This window comes from Anolis sagrei, chromosome 6 (genome assembly GCF_037176765.1).
Source record: "Anolis sagrei isolate rAnoSag1 chromosome 6, rAnoSag1.mat, whole genome shotgun sequence".
In the NCBI taxonomy this organism is placed as follows: domain Eukaryota; kingdom Metazoa; phylum Chordata; class Lepidosauria; order Squamata; family Dactyloidae; genus Anolis; species Anolis sagrei.
This window is the reverse complement of record NC_090026.1, coordinates 126,530,262-126,550,377: the sequence shown is the minus strand read 5'-3', so window position 1 is coordinate 126,550,377 and position 20,116 is coordinate 126,530,262. Positions and strand designations below refer to the sequence as shown.

Sequence of the window (20,116 nt, the reverse complement as noted above, 5' to 3'; positions counted from 1 at the left end):
TTCCTTCAACGGACCAAATTTGGCCCAAATACTCAATATGCCCAAAAGTGAACACTGGTGGAGTTTGGGGTAAACAGGCCCTGACATTTGGGACTTGTCAGTGTTGGGATTTATAGTTCACCTACAATCAAAGAGCATTCTAACCTCCACCAATGATCTAATCAAACCAAACTTGGCACACAGAACTCCCACAACCAACAGAAAATATTGGAAGCTTTTGGTGGGCACTGAACTTGAGTTTGGGAGTTGTAGTTCATCTACATCCAGAGAGCACCGTGAACTCAAACAATTATGGCTCTGGACCAAACTTGGCACAAATACTCAATATGCCCAAATGTGAACACTGGTGGAGTTTGGAGGAAACAGGCCCTGACATTTGGGAGTTGTAGTGGCTGGGATTTATAGTTCACCTACAATCAAAGAGCATTCTGAACCCTACCAACAATAGAATTGGGGCAAACTTCCCACAAAGAAGCCTTATGATCAACAGAAAACACTGGGTTTCTCTGATGGCCTTTGGTGACCCCTCTGACACCCCCTCGCGAACCCTCCAGGGGTCCCGACCCCCAGGTTGAGAAACCCTGCTTTAGTTGATTAAATATACCAATTCAAAGCAGCTCCATACATTTCAATCAATTATCAATACTTCTCCTCCACCACCACAATCTCTATTGTAAGCCATCTTGACAATAACTGATGCCATATTGAACAAATGTGTCATGACTGGAGCCATGTCATTGCCAAGAAACTCATAATGGTTTCTCAGGAACATCAGGGAAGTGTTACAAACATCATGACTGAACACATAGAAGCTGAAGGTCAAGCATGCATGCATATTTTGAGGATTGACATTGATATGCATAGTTCCATTCCCATCACGATTTCATGCTCAAATCTCCAAGCATTCCTTCACATTCTTTCACTGATCAAGAAAGGCAACCCAAAATGGGGAGATGCATATGAAGTGGAAGAAGGTGTCCAGAGTGGGATTGGCTCTGAATGGCCTGGATGTTGAAGAGGATGACTGTACTGTACATTAGTTACTGTAGGTTCAACAATACCTCACAAGACTGAGCCCAAAAGCTGTATTAACAAAGAGAACCAGCTCCAAACACAATAGAATCTTTCATTAAGACCTTAAAATTGAGCAACGCCTAAGTAAGCTGAAGGCAAGGCTTCATGCCTAGTTATGGCCTTGTTGATAAGAATAACCTAGTGCTGTGGTTCCCAAATACTGGACCTCGAAAGGATGTGGCCTACAATTCCCAGAGGCCCCTGCCAGCTTGGCCAAAAGTCAGGAAATCTGGGAGGTTCAAAACATCTGGAGGACCAAAGTTTGTGAACCACCCATCTAGTGCATTTTATGATTTATGCTAACCTAGAGATAGATAAGCATTGGCACACATTATTTATAACTGAAAATAGCCTTGTGTAATTTTTTGTCCCATAAAGACTGAAATTTTTGATCCTACATCTTCATCTTCATCATCATCATCATCAGCTTTTGTATCCCACTTTTCTCCCAATAATGGGACTCAAAGTGACTGACAACATATTTAAAAAGAAGGCTGATTTCTGTAGTTACTGATACCTTGCTGCTGTCATACATATCAATGAAAAAATGTGTTTGTTTCGAGTCATTTCTAAAATGACTCAAATAAAATCCAGAGCAATTTTATAATGAACTAGCCATCCCCTGCCACGCTTTGCTATGGCTCAGTTTGTATATACGTGTTTTGTGTGTGTATATATGTGTGTCTATATATTTGTGTACATATGTGGTTATGTTCATGTGTTGTAATATATATATGTGTGTGTGTGTGTGTGTGTAGTGTGTGTGTATATATATATGTGTTATATATATATATATATATATATATATATATATATATATATATATATGGCTTTTTAAGTCTCTTCCGCTGTGTTTTCCAGTGTTTTTATGAGTGATGGTCACTCATTGGCCTGATAGGTGTGGTGTGTCCAAATTTGGTGTCAATTCGTCCCGTGGATTTTGAGTTATGTTATTCCCACAAACGAACATTACATTTTTATTTATATAGATGTTAAAGTACCTATAAATGCCAAGAACGTTTTTTCTTCACCATTTTCTGGATCCATTGGGAGGAAAATATATTCCTATCACTTTCGTAAATATCTACAAAAGAGGACACATGCTTGGAAGAAATAATGTTTCTGGACTAAGAAAATGAGAGGCTTGTTAGTGGAACCTGTGTGAATCCAATCCAGGTTTCAATCTGAACCTTAAAGGATTGATACAAGGTGTTGAATCTACTTTGGAGATCTGGGAGAAAGACAGGGCCAGGATGTGAGAAGCTAAGCTGATGTTGACTTGGGAGTCCATCACTGTGATGGTTTTCCTCTGGCTTCCTTTTGCAAGCTTGATAGTGCTTATTCTAAGTTTTTTGAGGGAAATGTTCCTAAGAGGAATGGGACTCCATCCTGGCAGATTTTGAAAAAGGGGTGAGGAAAAGCAGAGGGGTGGAAAGATGGAAATGTAAGCAGATTTCAGACTACAAGGAGAAGTAACCAACCATCCCAAAGGCTTACCTCCCCATTCAAGAAGCAGTAAAGGACAGCAACCACAAAGCCCTGAAGCAAAAAAAGAGAACACAATCATATTATTAGATGCATTGGGAAGTTCCAAAAATACATGCTGAGTATCGTTTATTTGAAATGCTTGACACCAGGAGTGTTTTGGATTTTGGAATATTTCTATTTGCATATATATACATGAGTAGATATCTCAGAGATGGGTCCCAAGTCTAAATAAAAAACACACTGATGTTTCAAATACACTTTATACACATATTTTATGCAATATTTTTATAATGTTGTATGAAAAACAAACTTTGTGCACTCTGAATACAAGAAAGCAAGGGTGTCGCTTTCCCAGGCACTTATATAGACATTTTGTAGTATTTCAGATTTTGGAATTCTAGATAAGAGATAATCAGCTTGTAACGAAATATTATTCTAAACTGATCTTTTTATGTTTGGAGCAGTGTTTGAAAAAAAACCCTAAAGATCCAAGGTTACTGAAGTAGTGACTAGTATATGTAATTGTTATTTTCTTCATTCCTGGAGAAGAACCAGAAAGATTCTCACCAGTCTAGGATTTTTCTCATTAGGGTTTCCTGACATTCAAAAAACTTTATCTTTGACCATTTTTTCCAAATGTTCTTTGAATATCTATTAGGCTTGTGCATTTCAGATGAACCTAGATCCGTTTCTGCTGGCTGGAGTGTGGTAGACCCCCATATCCATTTTTGTGCTCCTCCCGAAAACGGGCGAGTAGCTGGAGAGCCGTTTTCAGTCTGCACCTGAAAAATATGGCTAGATCCAGCACATTGGGGAACTTATGAGGCTCCCTTTTTTGTTCCTGGGACCCTTTCCTTTCATTCCTTCAATGGAGCCTGGGTGTCAGCAATAGGATTAAGAAATTCCCTTCCTGGGATCCTTTCCTTATTTCCCATCAAAGGAGCCTGGGTTTCAGTAACGGGCTTAAGAAAGCACCCTATCTGGCCCATTATGGGGGAGGGAGAACTTCTCAGGCTCTCCTTCCCATCATTTTAGGTATTGGGTAGTTGAAGGGTTTTTTTGGGCTATATGGCCATGTTCTAGAGGCATTTTCTTCTGATGTTTCACCTGCATCTATGGCAAGCATCCTCAGAGGTTGTGACCTCACAACCTCTGAGGATGCTTGCAATAGATGCAGGGGAAACGTCAGGAGAGAATGCCTCTAGAACATGGCCATATAGCCCGAAAAAACCTACAACAACCCAGTGATTCCAGCCATGAAAACCTTTGACAATACATTTTAGGTATTGTTTGTCCTTATATCCTTCATTACAACCTGGATTAAAAGTATCAGAGTTAAGAAACCACTCTTTCTGTGATCCTTTCCCTTCTGTCTGTAGAGGAGACGGGGTTTAATGCTTTGTTACATCTGTTTCTTTCAACTCTAGAGAAGACAGGTGCTACAGGTATTGCACCACTCTCTCTCCTTACACAAAGCTTTCCAAGGCATTTTAAGGAGGCTCCCACTTCCTAGGAAAGAAAGAGTGATCGACCTGGAGCTATCTCCCAGGGCTTCCTTTAAAAAGCCCTCTCTTTTCTCTTGATATGCACTTCAGGCCCTACCTGGAGCCTTTCCCCCCCTCGTGCCTTTCTGCTTCAGGTTTAACAGAAGGAGCTATTTCTGGGATATCTTTTCAAGCAGGATGTTTTGCCATTCAGAAACCCAACCCTTTTTGCTCATGACACTTTGGCTAGGCATGAGGTATAATTCCCCTATCTCTGGCCTCAGGTCCTCTAAAGGGGTTGATAGTGCAATAGATAGCTCTAGAACTTGAGGGAAAAGACAGAGAGAGGCATATTGTGTATGATGTTATTTGAGATAGTCAAAGATGGAGGCACAAGCTGCTCAGAACAAAGAACGTACAAGAGAATGTTCTTTTTCAGATAGCATTTTAATCCCTTTCTCTAAGGCCCCTTCTACACTGCCATATAAAATCCAGATTATCTGCTTTGAACCAGATAATATGGCAGTGTAGACTCATATAATCCAGTTCAAAGAAGATTATGTGGATTATACTACTGGAACATGGCCATTTCTGGGCTATATGGCCATGTTCCAGTAGTATAATCCACATAATCACCCTTCGGAGTGAGAAGAACGGCATATAAACGCCGTAAATAAATAAAAATAATAATTTATCTGCTTTGATAATCTGGATTATATGGCAGTGTAGTAGGTCTAGAGTAGTACAAACCAGCTTGAAAACAGAGATGTTGCAAGAAGGTTAGGGAAAAATGAAATTTAGGTGAAAGAGCTTCATTTACATAGAAATATCCATGCCTAATTTTAAGATAATTTTTTGATATCTGTGAATTTTTATGATGAATATGCATAGTGGAGCTGTTCTATATTATTTGATGCTGTATTCACGCTGGTTTTTCTTTGCCAATCGTGAGAGCTTTATGTAAACACAGACAATTATATACTCTTGTTCAAGTTTACTCAACTTTAGTAAATAGTTTTCCAAGTCCCCCCCCCCTCCATTCTGCAAAATGCCAAAATTAAAGGTGAATTTGACTTCCTACAGTTGTAATTTTTCATTCAGAACTACCTGACAGCAACAGGGTGGGTGGAAAAGTAAATGGACAAGGCCTCTTGAACTCACCTGGAAAGATCCCAGCCCCAGTTCGAAGACCAGCCTTTCCCTCTTGCTGACATTCTCAGGGTAAAAGGCAAACACTGTGTAATGAATCCCAAAGAGTGGAATGAGAAGCAAGGTCGAGCGGGCCAGCCTCCTGTTGAGATAAAGAAACATACCTTTGTGAATCGAAGTGGACTCAATCAGCAAACGTCTGTTCTGATCTGACATGGAGGGGGAAAGGCCAACAGAGACCTCCATCGTACCTGAAATAACATTTAGTTTTGATCTCCTTGTTCAGCAAGGGCAGGGTCACACCTATGAAGCTTATGAAGCTTATGCCAAACCAACTCATTGGTCCAGTTAGTGAGGTCAATGTTGTTACTGCTGACTATTGTCAGCAATCCAGTATCTCTCTCGGTCCTAGTCTTTGAGATCTTTCAAGCCAGGATTTTCTGACTTTATGGAGAGATATTGCTGACCATGCCAGTTGTAGACCAACATGAGAAGCTGAGGTCCTCTATTTGGGAAGTAGGATTGGACCTGGACATTTGAAAAGGTAGGGGAAGAATACTGCTGCATTTTTAGATTTTGTCCAATTTTTGGGCCAAAATAGAATCACTTAGAGATGCTGCATTGTTAGATTATATAGGGAGATTTTTAGCCAAATTGCAGGCCAAAGCAGATTGTGTTGTCAAAGGTTTTCATGGCCGGGATCACTGGGTTGCTGTGGGTTTTCTGGGCTATATGGCTATGTTTCAGTAGTATTCTCTCCTGACATTTTGCCTGCATATGTGGCTGGCATCTTCAGAGGTTCTGTTGGCCACCAGAACCTCTGGAGAGCCAACCACAGATGTAGGTGAAATGTCAGGAAAGAACGCTACTGGAGCATGGACATATAGCTCAAAAACACACAGCAATCCAAGGCAGATCACTTGAAACTTGATCCAGTTCTGGAGGCTTTGAAGGGCTTCTAGGAGTCTCAATGAGGGATCTCATGAGCCACATACGGCTCTGCTTAAAGTAGAAAACTGTTGTGCAAGACAGGAAAATCCAGTCTACTTTTCTAAGGGCTTCCACTCTTCTCAATATTATTGCACATATTATTTCCTTTTCAGCTGAGGTTCATGGCAGCAAAATGGCCCATGCATGCAAACAAGCCAGAAAGCAGCACAACCAAAGCATTAATGGTGCAATTCCCATTCTCCCCAGCTCAGAGCTGAGCTCCCACTGGTTTTTCCACAGAGCAGAAATGCAGCTGATAACAGCAAGCTATTCATACCTTTAGAATGCACTCTTTATCATGGGAAAGACTTCAAGCAAGGATCGGTGGGAGTTGTCAAAAATACTTCTTATACTGCATAGCTTTACATATCCTGTCTGGATATGTTGGTGCATCTATCTACAGGGTACATCTACACTGTAGGATTAATGCAGTTTGACACCACTTTAATTGCTATGGCTCAATGTTATGGAATTCTTGGATAGTAGTTTGGTGAGGCCCAGAATTCTTTGAAAGAGAAGGTTAAAGACCTTGTTAAACTACACTCTCATTATTCCATAACATTGAGCCATGGCAATTGTGATGTGTGCCAAGCTGCATTAATTCTACAATGAAAATGCACACTGCTTCTTCACTCTGAAACAAGCACTTGCAGCTTTGACAGATTCTTAATATCTAGCTTCAACTTCTGTTCTGACTTTTGAGAGGCTTATGGAATGGATTTTACAAAAACATACCTTCCTGAAACTCATCCTGTAAAGTCTACATCAGCCTCTCCTCTCATAACACCCCGATGATATTTTCCCAATACTTCTAGGTTGTGGGTGGTTCTCAATCAAAGAAGCTTTTCTCAGTTGATCAGAGAAGAGTCTGAAAGTAATCTAGAAAAGGCACGAGCTTGTGCCCTTCATCTTTGGCCTTCCAGAAAGGTTTCATGGAAAGGTTTCTTTGTGAAAGTGTTAAGCAGTTGATGTCTTACTGAGATGCAGAGAATACAGTTTTGGTTCTAATGGCAGCTCATCTGCAGCTCAATCAGGTTCTATGGGAGCTGTCCAGATACAGAATCCTGTTTCCATCACTCTGTTCAGCACTTGGACAGCTCTTTTAAATCATGAATTAACTGCTAAAGAAATGGAATTTAAACTAAGAATGAATGTGTTGCTTCTGCCTGAAACTAACTACTATGAGGGATGGCATGACTGTCACTTATTGGCTTTACCATCACTAACAAAAAGGAAAATTCAGGAGAAAACATCCACATGTTCTGGCAATTTATTAGTAACTTTTCACAACATGAATTTTAAAAAATACCACTTATCTTACTGGGAGAATAGCTTTAAGCAAGCCTCCCCTGATTTTTATGATCAATTTCTGAAATTTCTGACTTTCTGTCCTAGAATCATAAAATCATAGAATGATAATGGCATTGGAAGAGACCCCAAGGGCCACCTAGTCCAACTCTCTGCCATGCAGGAAAAGCACAACCAACACACTCCCAGCAGAGGGCCATCCAGCCTCTGTTTAAAAGCCCCCAAGGAAAGAGCTTCCACCACACTCCGAAACAGAGAGTTCCATGGTCAAGAAGTCTCTGATCTACAACCCACTCTGCTAAAGGAATTACTAAAGGAATTGCTAAGATTTAGTTCAGGTGTGCTGAACACTCAAGGAAATGTGTGACAGAAATACAGACCATTATGAGACAACTTTAAAGCAAAACACTTAGGAAAGAATGGTGGTAGAAGCACAAGAAGAAGAAGAAACAAAAGACACATTTTCAGGAATTGCTTGGTGGTGATTTCCACCTTCAAGGAAGAAGATAATTCCATTTCTTGATAGCAGATTTAGGAACACTTTGATGAAGCTTCAGGGAAGGAATCCTAGTCATTTCTTGTGTGTATATACATTTCCCTATCAAAATGCTTGCCCAGTGTGGAACACCACATTCAATTCAAGTTTCCAGAAGTGGAGTTGTTCAATGTCCATGTAGTGCCATTATACTGGGCTGTGATTTGTACAACTTGCAATTCAACAATTGGGTTGTTTAATGGAATCAATGCGTTATTCCATATGATGTATGACACTGGTTCTCAACCTGTGGGTCCCCAGATGTTTTGGCCTTCAACTCTGAGAAATCCCAACAGCTGGTAATATGGCTGGGATTTCTGGGAGTTGCAGGCCAAAACACTTGGGGATCCAGATGTTGAGAACCACTGATCTAAGATCTCTGCTTAGGTTTCAGACTAACCTGGTGCTGATGTTTGGCTCTATTTCTCAGCACCTTGGATAGTCCCTTCAATATTATTGAAAATCTTGAGCAGATTTAGGGAAGACAGATTAATTACATGGCTGTTCCTTATGAGCATTCAGAGACTAAAATGAGGTGGGTCACCAACTTATGGCAACCTCAAGGTGACCCCTTCTCAGGGTTCTCTGGACAAGATTTATTCAGATGGTCTTTGCCTTCCTCTGAGAGTAGGCTTTGCCTGGTGGACTTCCATGCCAAGAAGGGATTTGAGTCCTGGTCTCCAGTCTTATTTTAACACTGTAACCATCACACCATGCTGGTTCTTTTGAGCCACTCTCTTTATTACCGATCTTCAGGAGAAAATGGGGTATAACTCTAATACGTAAACAAGGAAGCAAGTGACTCAGAGATACCATAGACTTTATCCATTTTATATAACCTTCTCCAATCCAGGTTCTCTGTGGACTCTGTCCCTGATTTTGCAATGGAATAAGCAACACATTTACTTTGAAGGGCTCATTTCTCCCTCCTAATGTAGTCTCCTGGGCAGCTATGGCAAGGAGGCAGAAATTCCCACCACCTCATTCACAGTTGCCAATCCATGTTTACAACCCAAACTTCTCATGTGATTTTGACCCAGTGTTGCTAAGTTTGGCCACCAAAACCACCACCAGCTTTGTGAGTTTCAGAGCAGTCGGGTAGCCCCGACCTCCAGAAATTGCCCACCTTGAAATTAAAACTTAAAAGCCAAAAATACATAATTCATGGTCCTAGGTAGCAGTGTGGAATACCTCCCTTTGAATTTAACAAAGCTGAAAGCACACAAGAAGCAACAAAGCAACCAGAGCTGACATGCAAGGCACAAAGAACACCAATGCCACTCTAAGCAGCTGCTATGGCTACAGACCACATGTGAGCAACATGCATCAAACACATATAGATTCGCCACAGGTTTGCATACACTTACAAGGTAATTGTGGATAGTTCAGATATCTTGCAAGAATGCTGGTTAGCCCTGTTGGATTTACAGTAGCATTTCTGAACGCAGCTGCTGAATGTGACAAGATTAGCCAGGAAAAGAAACAAAAAACAAACAAACAATAAAACAAACAAAAAAGGGGTTTCGTTGTTCAACTCGACAAGACCAAGAGGTACGTCAGTTCTGAACACAGTTGTATGAGTAACCATGCTAAACAAACAAAAGATCAAACAGAAACCAGGATGCAAGTGGAAAGAATGGAGGATTGCAAGACAAGTTGGAAGGATGGAGAAGAAACAAGATGCAGTCATATTGCACCAAGCTGCAAAACCAACAGGAACAGGAAATTGAAAGCAAGTGGACAAGCACAATGATAGAATAAAAACAAATACAATGTTTTTCTGGTTGCAATGTTGGGTCTGGATGGAGTAAGCCACATAACTTGAAAGAGGGTTCCATGCAGGAGTTTGGTGAGTTCAATTGAAGTGAGGGACAATCTGATGACTGGTATTATGTTTCGATGCTGAAAATATGAACTTAACAGTTGCTAACAGCAGACCTATACAGAACATTAGAAACCTCAATCAGGGTAATCATGACAATCCTGCTCTTCCTTACCCAGGAATATAAGGTCTGCAGGACAACACCTGAACCCAACTGAAGAACACCACTCCTCTCTATGTTTCTTTTCAAAGAAAGCAATGAGAAATTCTAGCATTTTCTTCTCTACTATGGGAAGTCTTCAAAAATGTTGCTGTTTTTGAAGACTACTCATATATTTGGAGTTTACATTCAGGTGTTTTGTGCAGAAAACTGTTGCTACTAGAAGTTTACAACAGGTCTTTTCTAAGTAACATGGAAGATAAGAACCTTTTCTGTTACAGCTGCCACAAGTTAATTGGATGTTATCTCTTTCAGCATATAACAAGGCACTAGGTTTGCAAGCTTTGAGCTTTGCATTTGGCTTAGTTTGATGGCTCGTTTGAGCTGAAGAAGAAACCGTTGCTGGGAGTGGTTATGCAGCGTCCTGAAGCTGAAGACTGAGGCAGTTTGGAGTGCCAAGGACACTGGTTGTTTATGGCAAGATAAGGACACTCTACTGATAACTAAGTAGAGAGACTGTATTATTTTGCTATGTTTTTGCATATTGTCGTGTAAAGAAAACTTGCCAGAGATATAGTTTGTTGTATATTGGTGAGAACAATTCTTCTGTTTTGCTTTGTGTTTTTGATCTACAGTGAATAGAATTATATTTTTGTTTCTACGTAAAGCAACAGACTTGTGTATTTTTTGAGTTTTTCTCACAGTGAGAGTAAAAGGGGCTGAGACATTCGGTGGGCTGACAAAAACAGCATTTTCTGCTTAGGAAGAAACATTGTTTACATGGAGACAATACATTTCTATGCAAAAATAGTTTCCTGCACATAATAGACTGTTTTTAATGCAAACCACAAATATGTCAATTTTGTACAGAATAAATGACCAATTGCAGCATTTACTGTGCAGAAAATAGTGGCTCCAGAGGACAAAGAAGCTGCCTAGTAAAGGGCAACTTATACAACTCCTGAAGAGCACACACAGGCCACACCATGATATTATAGCCAGATTTATATTTTTGTGAAGATCTCATAGAAAGAAGGAACAATCTTTTTCTCCCCATGTTTGTTTATTTATTTACTGTGTTTGTATACTGACCCTCTTTGCCTTCTGGCGACTCGAGGTGGTTTACAAGGCAAAATTCAATGTCACCAATGACTTGAACCAATGGTTTTGAATTACAGGAAAAGAGATTCCATCTAAACTTTTGGAAGAATCTCTCGTTCTGATTTTGGAATGTCTTTAAACAGAAGTCACACAACCATCTTTTAGGGAATCTGCACAGGTATTCCAATGTGTCAGAGAGCTTCTTTCCAACTTCATGATTCTATGAATCTAGTTGAAGCTCTCTTAGGTATAATATGTCCATTGAGGGTAAGCTGTCAACCTTTAGATAAGCCAGGTGTGCTTAATGGCAAATCTATTGCTACTGTTGACCCTGGATATTCCGAAATATGCATACACCCTGATGCTCAAAGTGGTTAGTATCAAGTGACAAAGAACAGCTCTTCGTGCTTAAATTAAGGACAATATGGGAATCTCTTAAGGAGACAAAGTAGATGAGACATGTACATTCAGAAAAACAGTTACCAAAGCTCAATCAATAGCAATTCTTCCTATGCAGATGATCCAGAATTGCATTGTGGCTGAGACTCTGGAAAACCAGAGGCACCCAGTTGGGTTGGATCAGCATTAGAAGCTGATGGCTTTCAGCTGCCATAGAATGACCATTCTTGTTGGGCCCAGTAAGCTTCTAATATCACACTTGTCCTGTCCACCCTTGATCTTTATGCACAAATATCCAGACTTGGCATGAGATGATAAGACTCCTAACTGCATGTACAATTGAATATTCTCTTTACTATATACTTCAAAACAGCTTCCGGAACTGAAGAAACAAGCCACTTTTCAGGCTGATCTGTAGCTTGTCTCTTCAGCAATAACCATAAAAGAGCTAGATCAACCTAATATGCATTTCTGTTTCGGATACACTTGTCTTCCCATTACTGTTTTATATCATTGTTTACTCTTCCCCACTGACAAGCAACATCAAAATCAATCATGCAAGAATCGTGAGTTGGCGTAACCTGCATATTTCATAGATGTGTTTTCTGATTTTTTTGGGGGGGGGGAAAGGAATGCCATTTAAAATTGAATAACAACTTGTGTAGGACATTGAGATCAGTTGACCTCAGCTTCTTTCCCTTTCCCCCTAGCTTGGACCAGAGGTAAAAGGATACCTACCGATGGGATATGCCATGTTTCTCGTTTCTTTCCACCATGAAGCTAGTTGGAGGAATGACGTACACCTGCATTAGCTAAGTATATATGCATGCTTTGCCATTTTCAACATGCATGACAAAAGGATTAAATCAGGTGAAAAAGGAAACAAAGGAGACAAACCCAGAATCAAAGCAATGCAATGGCAGCCAAGTACATTGGATCTTTGTAGACCAGTAGTTCTCAAACTGTGGGTCCCCAGATGTTTTGGCCTTCAACTCCCAGAAATCCCAAACAGCTGGTAAACTGGCTGGGATTTTTGGGAGTTGTAGGCCAAAACACCTGGGCACCCACAGGTTGAGAACCACTGCTGTAGATGCCAAAAAGAGATGTGGCTAGTAACACCTGTGCATAGACATTAAAGCATCCATTGGATTCTTCAAGGATCCCAGCCTTAAAGACAAACAGATTTCCAGCCCTTTTGGTATTACAGTTAGAATATGATCTCAACTAGAGTTTATTTGGTGTCACATTGGCCACCAGTGAAAAGCCTTGCTCTAGTTCAGTGGTTCTCAACCTGGGGTCCCCAGATATTTTTGTCCTTCAGTTCCCAGAAATCCTAACAGCTGGTAAACTGGCTGGGATTTCTGGGAGGTGTAGGCCAAAAACATCTGGGGACCCACAAGATGAGAACCACTGCTCTAGTTGCACATGAGGCTGGATGCATGGGAAACAGTAACCAGTGGCAACAACACCATGAAATGGCACATTTGTGTTACACCAAAGTGAACACAAAACGAAGCATTTGGGGCCACTCCACTATCCCAAATTGAGGATTCTGGTCCCACCTCAGGTGTCAATTTGTTATTCCTAAATACAGGGCCTGGTCCTTAGCACACTTCATCCAGAGGGGATTACCAGTGGGAAATCACAAAGGTCTATTGTAGCTGTAATGGAAAGGTGTCTGTCTTGTGGTCATGTGACTCCAAATACCTTTTCACTGCAGTCAAAATAAACTTTGTGATATCTGACTTGGCTGAAGCACACCAAAGACGAGACCCCGCATTTAGTGAAAACACTTTAGTTAAAACTATGCCATACAGAAAGGCTTTATTTACCTAAAGTAGAAACCCTCACACTGACAATCTTTTATTTACATGAGTGCATTGTAAGCATGCATATTTCTGTTTAATTTTCACGCACACACAAAAGCCTTAAAAGGTTTCATCCATAGTGGATATGATTATGAGGATTTGTGCTTTGTGGGGAGGTAGAAGGATGGAAACTGGTTTTGCATACAAAATGAGACAGTAAACTTTAAAACAATGTATTGTCGAAGGCTTTCATGGCTGGAATCACTGGGTTATTGTAGGTTTTTTTGGGCTATATGGCCATGTTCTAGAGGCATTTCTCCTGTCGTTTCGCCTGCATCTATGACAAGCATCCTCAGAGGTAGTGAGGTCAATAGTTCCCAACCTGTGGTCTGTGGACTACCTGTGGTCCCCAAGAACTAAAATATGGTTTGCAGCTTCACAGTTACCACATGGTTGCAACGAGAACAACGGGTCTCACAAAACCCTCTTATAGTGCTGAGGCTTATTAAATATGGTTTTCTGTGGGTGAGCAGATGTCAACTACTGGGTGGCATATGTTTTGTATCAGAAACTAGAGCCAATGTGGTCTATCCAATTTTTCAAATCAGCACCCCAGATAACCAAACCGAATATAAAGTTGACCAAAAACTGATCTGTAACCCTTTTGGTACTAATGTCGGAGAATCGTTCCTGGTTAACTGGTCCCTGGTCAAAAACTGGTTGGGAACCACTGCTTTAAAGGAACTGGTAAAAGATTAAAAGTCAGGAACAAGAAGGAGTGGATAAATAAATATGGGATGCTTGTACACTGTAGAATGAATCAAGTTTGATACCACTTTGATGGGAGTGATTTTATGCTATGGAATCCCTGGATTTGTAGTTTGGTGAGGCAGAGAAGGATAAACACCTTGCTAGTTTACAAGTCCTGAAAACCTGAAGATCTGGCTATTCAAAGAAATTTAAATATCTGTGCCCCTGTTCAGAAGATTCCACCTCACTTTCTGTCCCTGGAGAATTTGATTATTTTTTAAAAAGATTATTGTGGAAATGAGGATTGGAGATAAAATTTCAGCTGAACCCCCCCCCCCCTTTCCCCATGATAATAACTCTTTCAGGAGTGAATTTTCCTTCCAAGAGGAAGATTTCTCTCACTTCTTGTTATCCTACTCCTGTCCTGATCTATGAGTTATCTATAAGTAAGATGCTTGTAACTTGGGGGCTGCCTTAGTCTGCTGGCCAGATAGGAGACTGGTGCTGGACTGGGTCTGATTCAGCCCAATCCCTGTACAGATGGGATACCAGCACCATGGCCGATCTCTGAACTCATTAGCACAGGAAAGGGGATGGATCAAGGCAGCATTGCTGCCGTCGCTGCTGCTCCTAGCTGGCCACAGAGCTCTGCAAGAGCTCATGGCCATTGCACCTGCCTTTACTGACATCAGAACAGGTGCCTGCAGGAGCATCATGAAGGAGAGGAGCACCCCATTCCTTCCTCTTGACCATACAGCTGTTCCTTGACATTGGCAAGAATGCTCACCTGTGCTTCCAAGTTAGAATCATAGACCACAGAATCGTAGAGTTGGAAGATACCGAAAAGGACATCCAATCCAACCCCCTGCCATGCAGGAAAAGCAGAATCAAATCATTCCCACACAGATAGCCATCCAGTCTTTTGTTAAAGACCTCCAGAGAAGGAGACTCCACCATGCTCCAAGGCAACACATTTGACTTTCGAATATTTGTATCACCAGGAAGTTCTTCCTAATGTTTTAGGTGGAATCTCTTTTCCTGCATTTTGAGTCCAGTGCTCCATATCCTTGTCTCCAGAACAGCAGAAAACAAACTTTCCCCTCCTCAACAGGAGCTCATTTCAAATACTTAAACCTGGCTATCTCAGCCATCTTTTCCCCAAGCTAAACATAACCTAGTTCCTTGAGCCTCCTCACAGGGCTTAGCATCCAACTTTTGACCATTTTCATCAACCCTCTTGGATAACTTGCAGATGTCAATATCTATCCTGAATTGTGAGGCCAGGACTGGACACAGCATTATTCCAGGTGAGGTCTGATCAAATCAATCTAGATATGATACTCCTGTATGACCAATGACTAACAAATTTGAACACTTCCCTGTGTATCATCCCATGAGATCTGGGCAACTTGCATTACTGGCTGCTCATTCTCGGTAGAAAGAAAAAAGAAAAGTAACAATTGGCAGAAGGAACTTTCTAATAAAGACGATGAATCAGGAAAGTTACATTCTGGACTACAATGCCCAAAACATGTCATGTTGCCTGAAGGGATTTGAGGATCTAGGATTCCTTCCCAGGAAAAATGAGAGACTTTCCCAAGATGTACGCTTAATCTGTTGAAACATCCATTTGTTGGATGGAAATTGACAACCCTGCAGGGATTGAGAAAACACAGCAGAGTGTTTGCCTTGAACATTTGGTGACTTTCTACAGCAAACACATTAGTGTAATCCATTTTATATTGATTCTTTACTTTAGTGCATATTTCCTTTTTCGGTTAGTTCTGAATTTTGTGCTTTGTTCAACTCCAGGGAAATGCTTTGCAAACATCTCAACTGTGTTCATAAATAATCCAATAAAACTGGATTCAAGCTAAGCAGATTCTTGGTATTGTTCAGTGTGTTAAATCTATGTGCCAGTTGCCAAACCATACACGCCCATCACATAATATGGGATTGCTCAGAGCAGTGTTACATGCAATAACAGGATATTCTCCTAATTTACAGAAGACCATGCAGCATACTCTGAATTAGTCGAACTGGCAGGAATTGCAGGTAACACAAATATCTGTCATCTTGACAACAAAGTATCTATAAATCTGTACCTTTGCAAATGTGGTACTAAGGAAGGAACAGAATTTCTGTACTCCCAAATCAAACAGAAGCAGAGAACTTAATCCCTGGGAATAAATGGGAAGGTGATGCCCTTAGGGTAAGGTAAAGGGTTTCCCCTGACATTAAGTCTGATCATGCCTGACCCTGGAGGATGGTGCTCATTTCCATTTCTAAGCTGAAAAGATGGTGTGTATGTAGACACCTCCAAGGTCATATGGCCAGCATGACTGCATGAAGCGCCATTACTTTCCTGCCGGAGTGATACCTATTGATCTACTCACATTTGCATGGCAGAAGGTGGGGCTAACAGCAGGAGTTCATGCCGCTCCCTGGATTCAAACCTGCAACATTTCAGTCAGCAAGTTCCAAAGCTCAGCACTTTAACCCACTGTGCCATTGGGGGCTCCAAGTGATGCACTTAGAACCTTGCAAATGGGAAACTATCCAGGAAAAAAATTAACTGGATTGGAATGAGTAGTGTTTCCTCAGAGAGTATGCCTTCTTTTGATTCTGCACTCTACAAATGTTCCTGGTGCACTTTATGCATGCCAGTTTCCCCTCTTCATCTTTGCCACATCCTTAAAGGATGCCAGTGTCACTGACCATTGAACAATCGTAAGGACAAAAAAAAAAAAAAAAGAGGAAAGCATCAAAGTCTACTACATCCATATTCTATATTCAGATGACATCACAGAAATATTATTTTCTGTGTAGAAAATGCTGATTTGTGTACAAAATGTGTTGGTTTCTGTGCAGAACAAACATGTACAAATTTTCTGCAGGATTAGTTTTGAATGTCAAAGATTCTCATCAGTCCAGGAGGCACTGCGAGGATTCTCATCAGGAGTGCTTGATACTTAAAGGATATATTTTGAGCATTTTGGAATGTTTTGAATATTTTTTTCTATCACTAACCTAGGTATATTTATATATTTATCATACTAGGAGTGAACCAAAGTATTTGAGAAAACGCAAAGTTTAAAAACTTGGCATTCTATTAAATGTCCTTTGACCAGTAGCTAACCACCTGGGAGTGCTTCTGGTGTTGCTATAAGAAGGTTCTCCACTGTGCATGTGGCAGGACTCAGGCTGCAGTATGGTTTGCTCTTCTCCACACTCGCATGTCATGGACTCCACTTTGTAGTCCTATTTCTGCATCCTGACAAGAGTCTGTTCAGTGCCTTCCAAGTTGTCCAATCTTCTGTGTGCCCAGGAGGGAGTCTCTCATTTGGCATCAACCATGAATTGAGGTGCTGGGTTTTAGCCTGCCACTTTTGGACTCTAGCTTGCTGAGGTGTATGTGTGAGTATCTCTGTAGATCTTAGAAAACTATTTCTTAATTTAAGGCATTGGTGTGCTGTCTGATATCTGGACAGGAGATGGATATCTTAAGAACAGACAAGCATTTTGAGCTATGAGGATTACCCGGGAAGGAATCCCACTGGAGCATTGCAGCACACCTAAAAACCTGGGAGTTACCCTGGACCGTTCTCTGACCTACAAGAAGCACTGCCTGAATACCAAGCAAAACGTGGGCACTAGAAACAACATCATACAAAAGATGACTGGCACAACCTGGGGATCACAACCAGATACAGTGAAGACATCTGCCTTTGCACTTTGCTACTCTGCTGATGAGTACGCATGCCCAGTGTGGAACTAACATAGGTGGGTCAAACTGAGAAGATTCCTGTCAAGATAGGTGCATGGAGGTGTTCCTCTTACTGCCATTGCTGACATTTACAGGAATAGGTCAGTCATTATACCCCTGAAGTTCTATGAAGTGTGTTGTTTCTTCCACTTCTCCCTCTGAGGAGGCATGGGAAGAGAAGAAGTCTGAAGAGGAAGGAGCTGGAGATTCTGGGCAGATGGTCAGACCTACTCAGGAGGAGGAGGAAGAAGAGGAAAGAGGCTTGCTGGTTGTTCCTACTTTTCAAGAATGTGGAAAGGAGCAACAAGCAAAGGCGTAGGTCAGCCAGGATTGCTGAAAAGACTCACAGCAATCAGACCACTCCTCAGAGACACATGTGCAGGTTCAGGACCATAAATCAGGAGCAGGGGAAACAGCACTCGCTGGCAGCAACCGATCCAATTACCTAGTTTTTGTTCCTGTAACTGTTTCAGCAAGAAGTCTAATCTTTGTAAGTGTTTTTGCCTTGGGAAGAAACTATCAAAGTCTTTACTTTGCTCAGCCAAGAGACTCTTGCCTAGTTTTGTGAACTTGCTTTTGTATATTTGATGTTGCTACTTTAAACTCTACTGGAGTAAAGCTGTTTGAGTTCCTTTAAACTTGGTGTTAAAGGCTATCCTTGGAGCAAAACAGGACAGGATCAGTACCCACCAACATTCAACAAAACATGTCCTGTATAGGAATATTTGTAGCTTCTCATGCAATTCTGTGGTATATTTCTTCCAAAAGTTACCAAAGAGTCCTACTCACAGATTCCTAAAGAAGATACAACTCTAGGATATTTTTTAGGCTCTCCAGCATGATTCTATGGCCACTTCTGGGAGTAGTAATTCAATCGGGTTCACTATTATCCATGGTTTCCTGTTTGCACGGTAAGTTCAGAAATGTATCCCACACTGATATGGGGGTTGTACCATACAGCCTTTCCACATGATTATGACAAACAGACTAGCATGCATGCACACATGCAGCCACTTCTGAAAATACTATGCATGGACAGCATAATGTTACCAAAGAGATTCACATCTCTGTACCACATTCACATATGCATGTCAAGGACAGGCATTGCTACAGGCTTCAGCTGGGAAAGTGGGAAGATTGAAAAAGAAAATGGGAGCAAATGAAATGGAATAAGAGGTTGCCTGTCTTTGTTTTGTTGTTGCTAACTATACACATAGGAAAAACCCCAGGAGACCTGGGTACCATGTGGCCTCTAGGATACACAATCCTGGAAACCAGGGTGGAAATTTGTATTTTTGTATGTTTACATCTCTCAAATGATCATTTGGGGAACCTGCTCAGAATTTCATCTTTCAGAGAAACACTGGACAAAAAAACAAACAAACATGTTTTAGAGCAGACTAGGAGATCCCCTACCAATACTATAAAACAGAGCTTTCCAAACTCTTCATGTTGGTAAGACACTTTTTAGACATGCATCATTTTGCAACATGGTAATTAAGTTTTGCTAGCAAACCAGAGGCTAAACCAACGCTTTATAAGAGCTTGTATATTGTATGAAACATTTCCATACCTCATTTATACAGTAATGAGGTTTGGAAATGTTTCCTTTACACTTCTTATGTACTTTAATTGATTCTTCTGTAGTTTCCTCTACAGTCGCTCCATGTGGTTCATCACAAACATCATTGTCAACAGATTTTGTTTTCTAATAATTAGAAACATCTTTGTTTTACTGGTAATTACTTCAGTTCAATCAACAAATTGTGCAAATTATAAAACTTACAACAGTACCTGCACTTGAACAGCATGAGCACTCCACTTCTGGGCTGATTAAACCTCTCTCAAGATTTTTAAACAGAGGTTGCATGGCCATCCAGGAGTGCTTTGATTGCACATTCCTGCCTGGTTGAAAAGGATTAGACTAAATGCCCTTTGAGGGTCTCTTCCAGTGGAACTTCATTCTCTAGAAGATCTAGAATGGAGACTGGGTGGATCTGTTGGGAGGGCTTTGACTATGTCTTCCTGCTTGGCTGAAGGTGCATGGACTGGATGCCCTTTGAGGGTCACTTCTTACTCTGAGCTTCCTTTTTCACTGTGGCTGCGGCTCTTGAGCCGCTCCTCATTCTCACTCTCCTCCCCATCTTTTTCCTTCCTTGCTGGGCAGGGTGCATTTTTCATGTGACACACCTAGAGACCAGGACAGGGCTGTGGCACAGCTAGTTAGTAGCCAGCTGCATTAAATCACTATGATCCAGAGGTCATGAGTTCGAAGCCAGCCC

General features: G+C 41.1%; 1 protein-coding gene across 7 annotated transcripts in view; it reads right to left on the bottom strand.

Annotated features, from left to right (window-relative positions):
* The window catches only part of ADCYAP1R1 (ADCYAP receptor type I), a 153,527-nt gene that overhangs the window by 7,286 nt on the left and 126,125 nt on the right, over positions 1–20,116 (bottom strand). For 2 of the 7 annotated variants that reach the window (XM_060782656.2, XM_060782657.2), the window contains exons 14-17: positions 12,249–12,290; positions 9,396–9,479; positions 5,208–5,337; positions 2,572–2,613 (exon numbers count right to left, since the gene is read on the bottom strand). In XM_060782656.2, coding sequence (XP_060638639.2) covers positions 2,572–2,613; positions 5,208–5,337; positions 9,396–9,479; positions 12,249–12,290 — 298 coding nt within the window. The remainder of the gene's footprint in view (positions 1–2,571; positions 2,614–5,207; positions 5,338–9,395; positions 9,480–12,248; positions 12,291–20,116) is intronic. The other 5 variants (XM_060782658.2, XM_060782659.2, XM_060782661.2 and 2 more) reach the window with 3 other exon arrangements.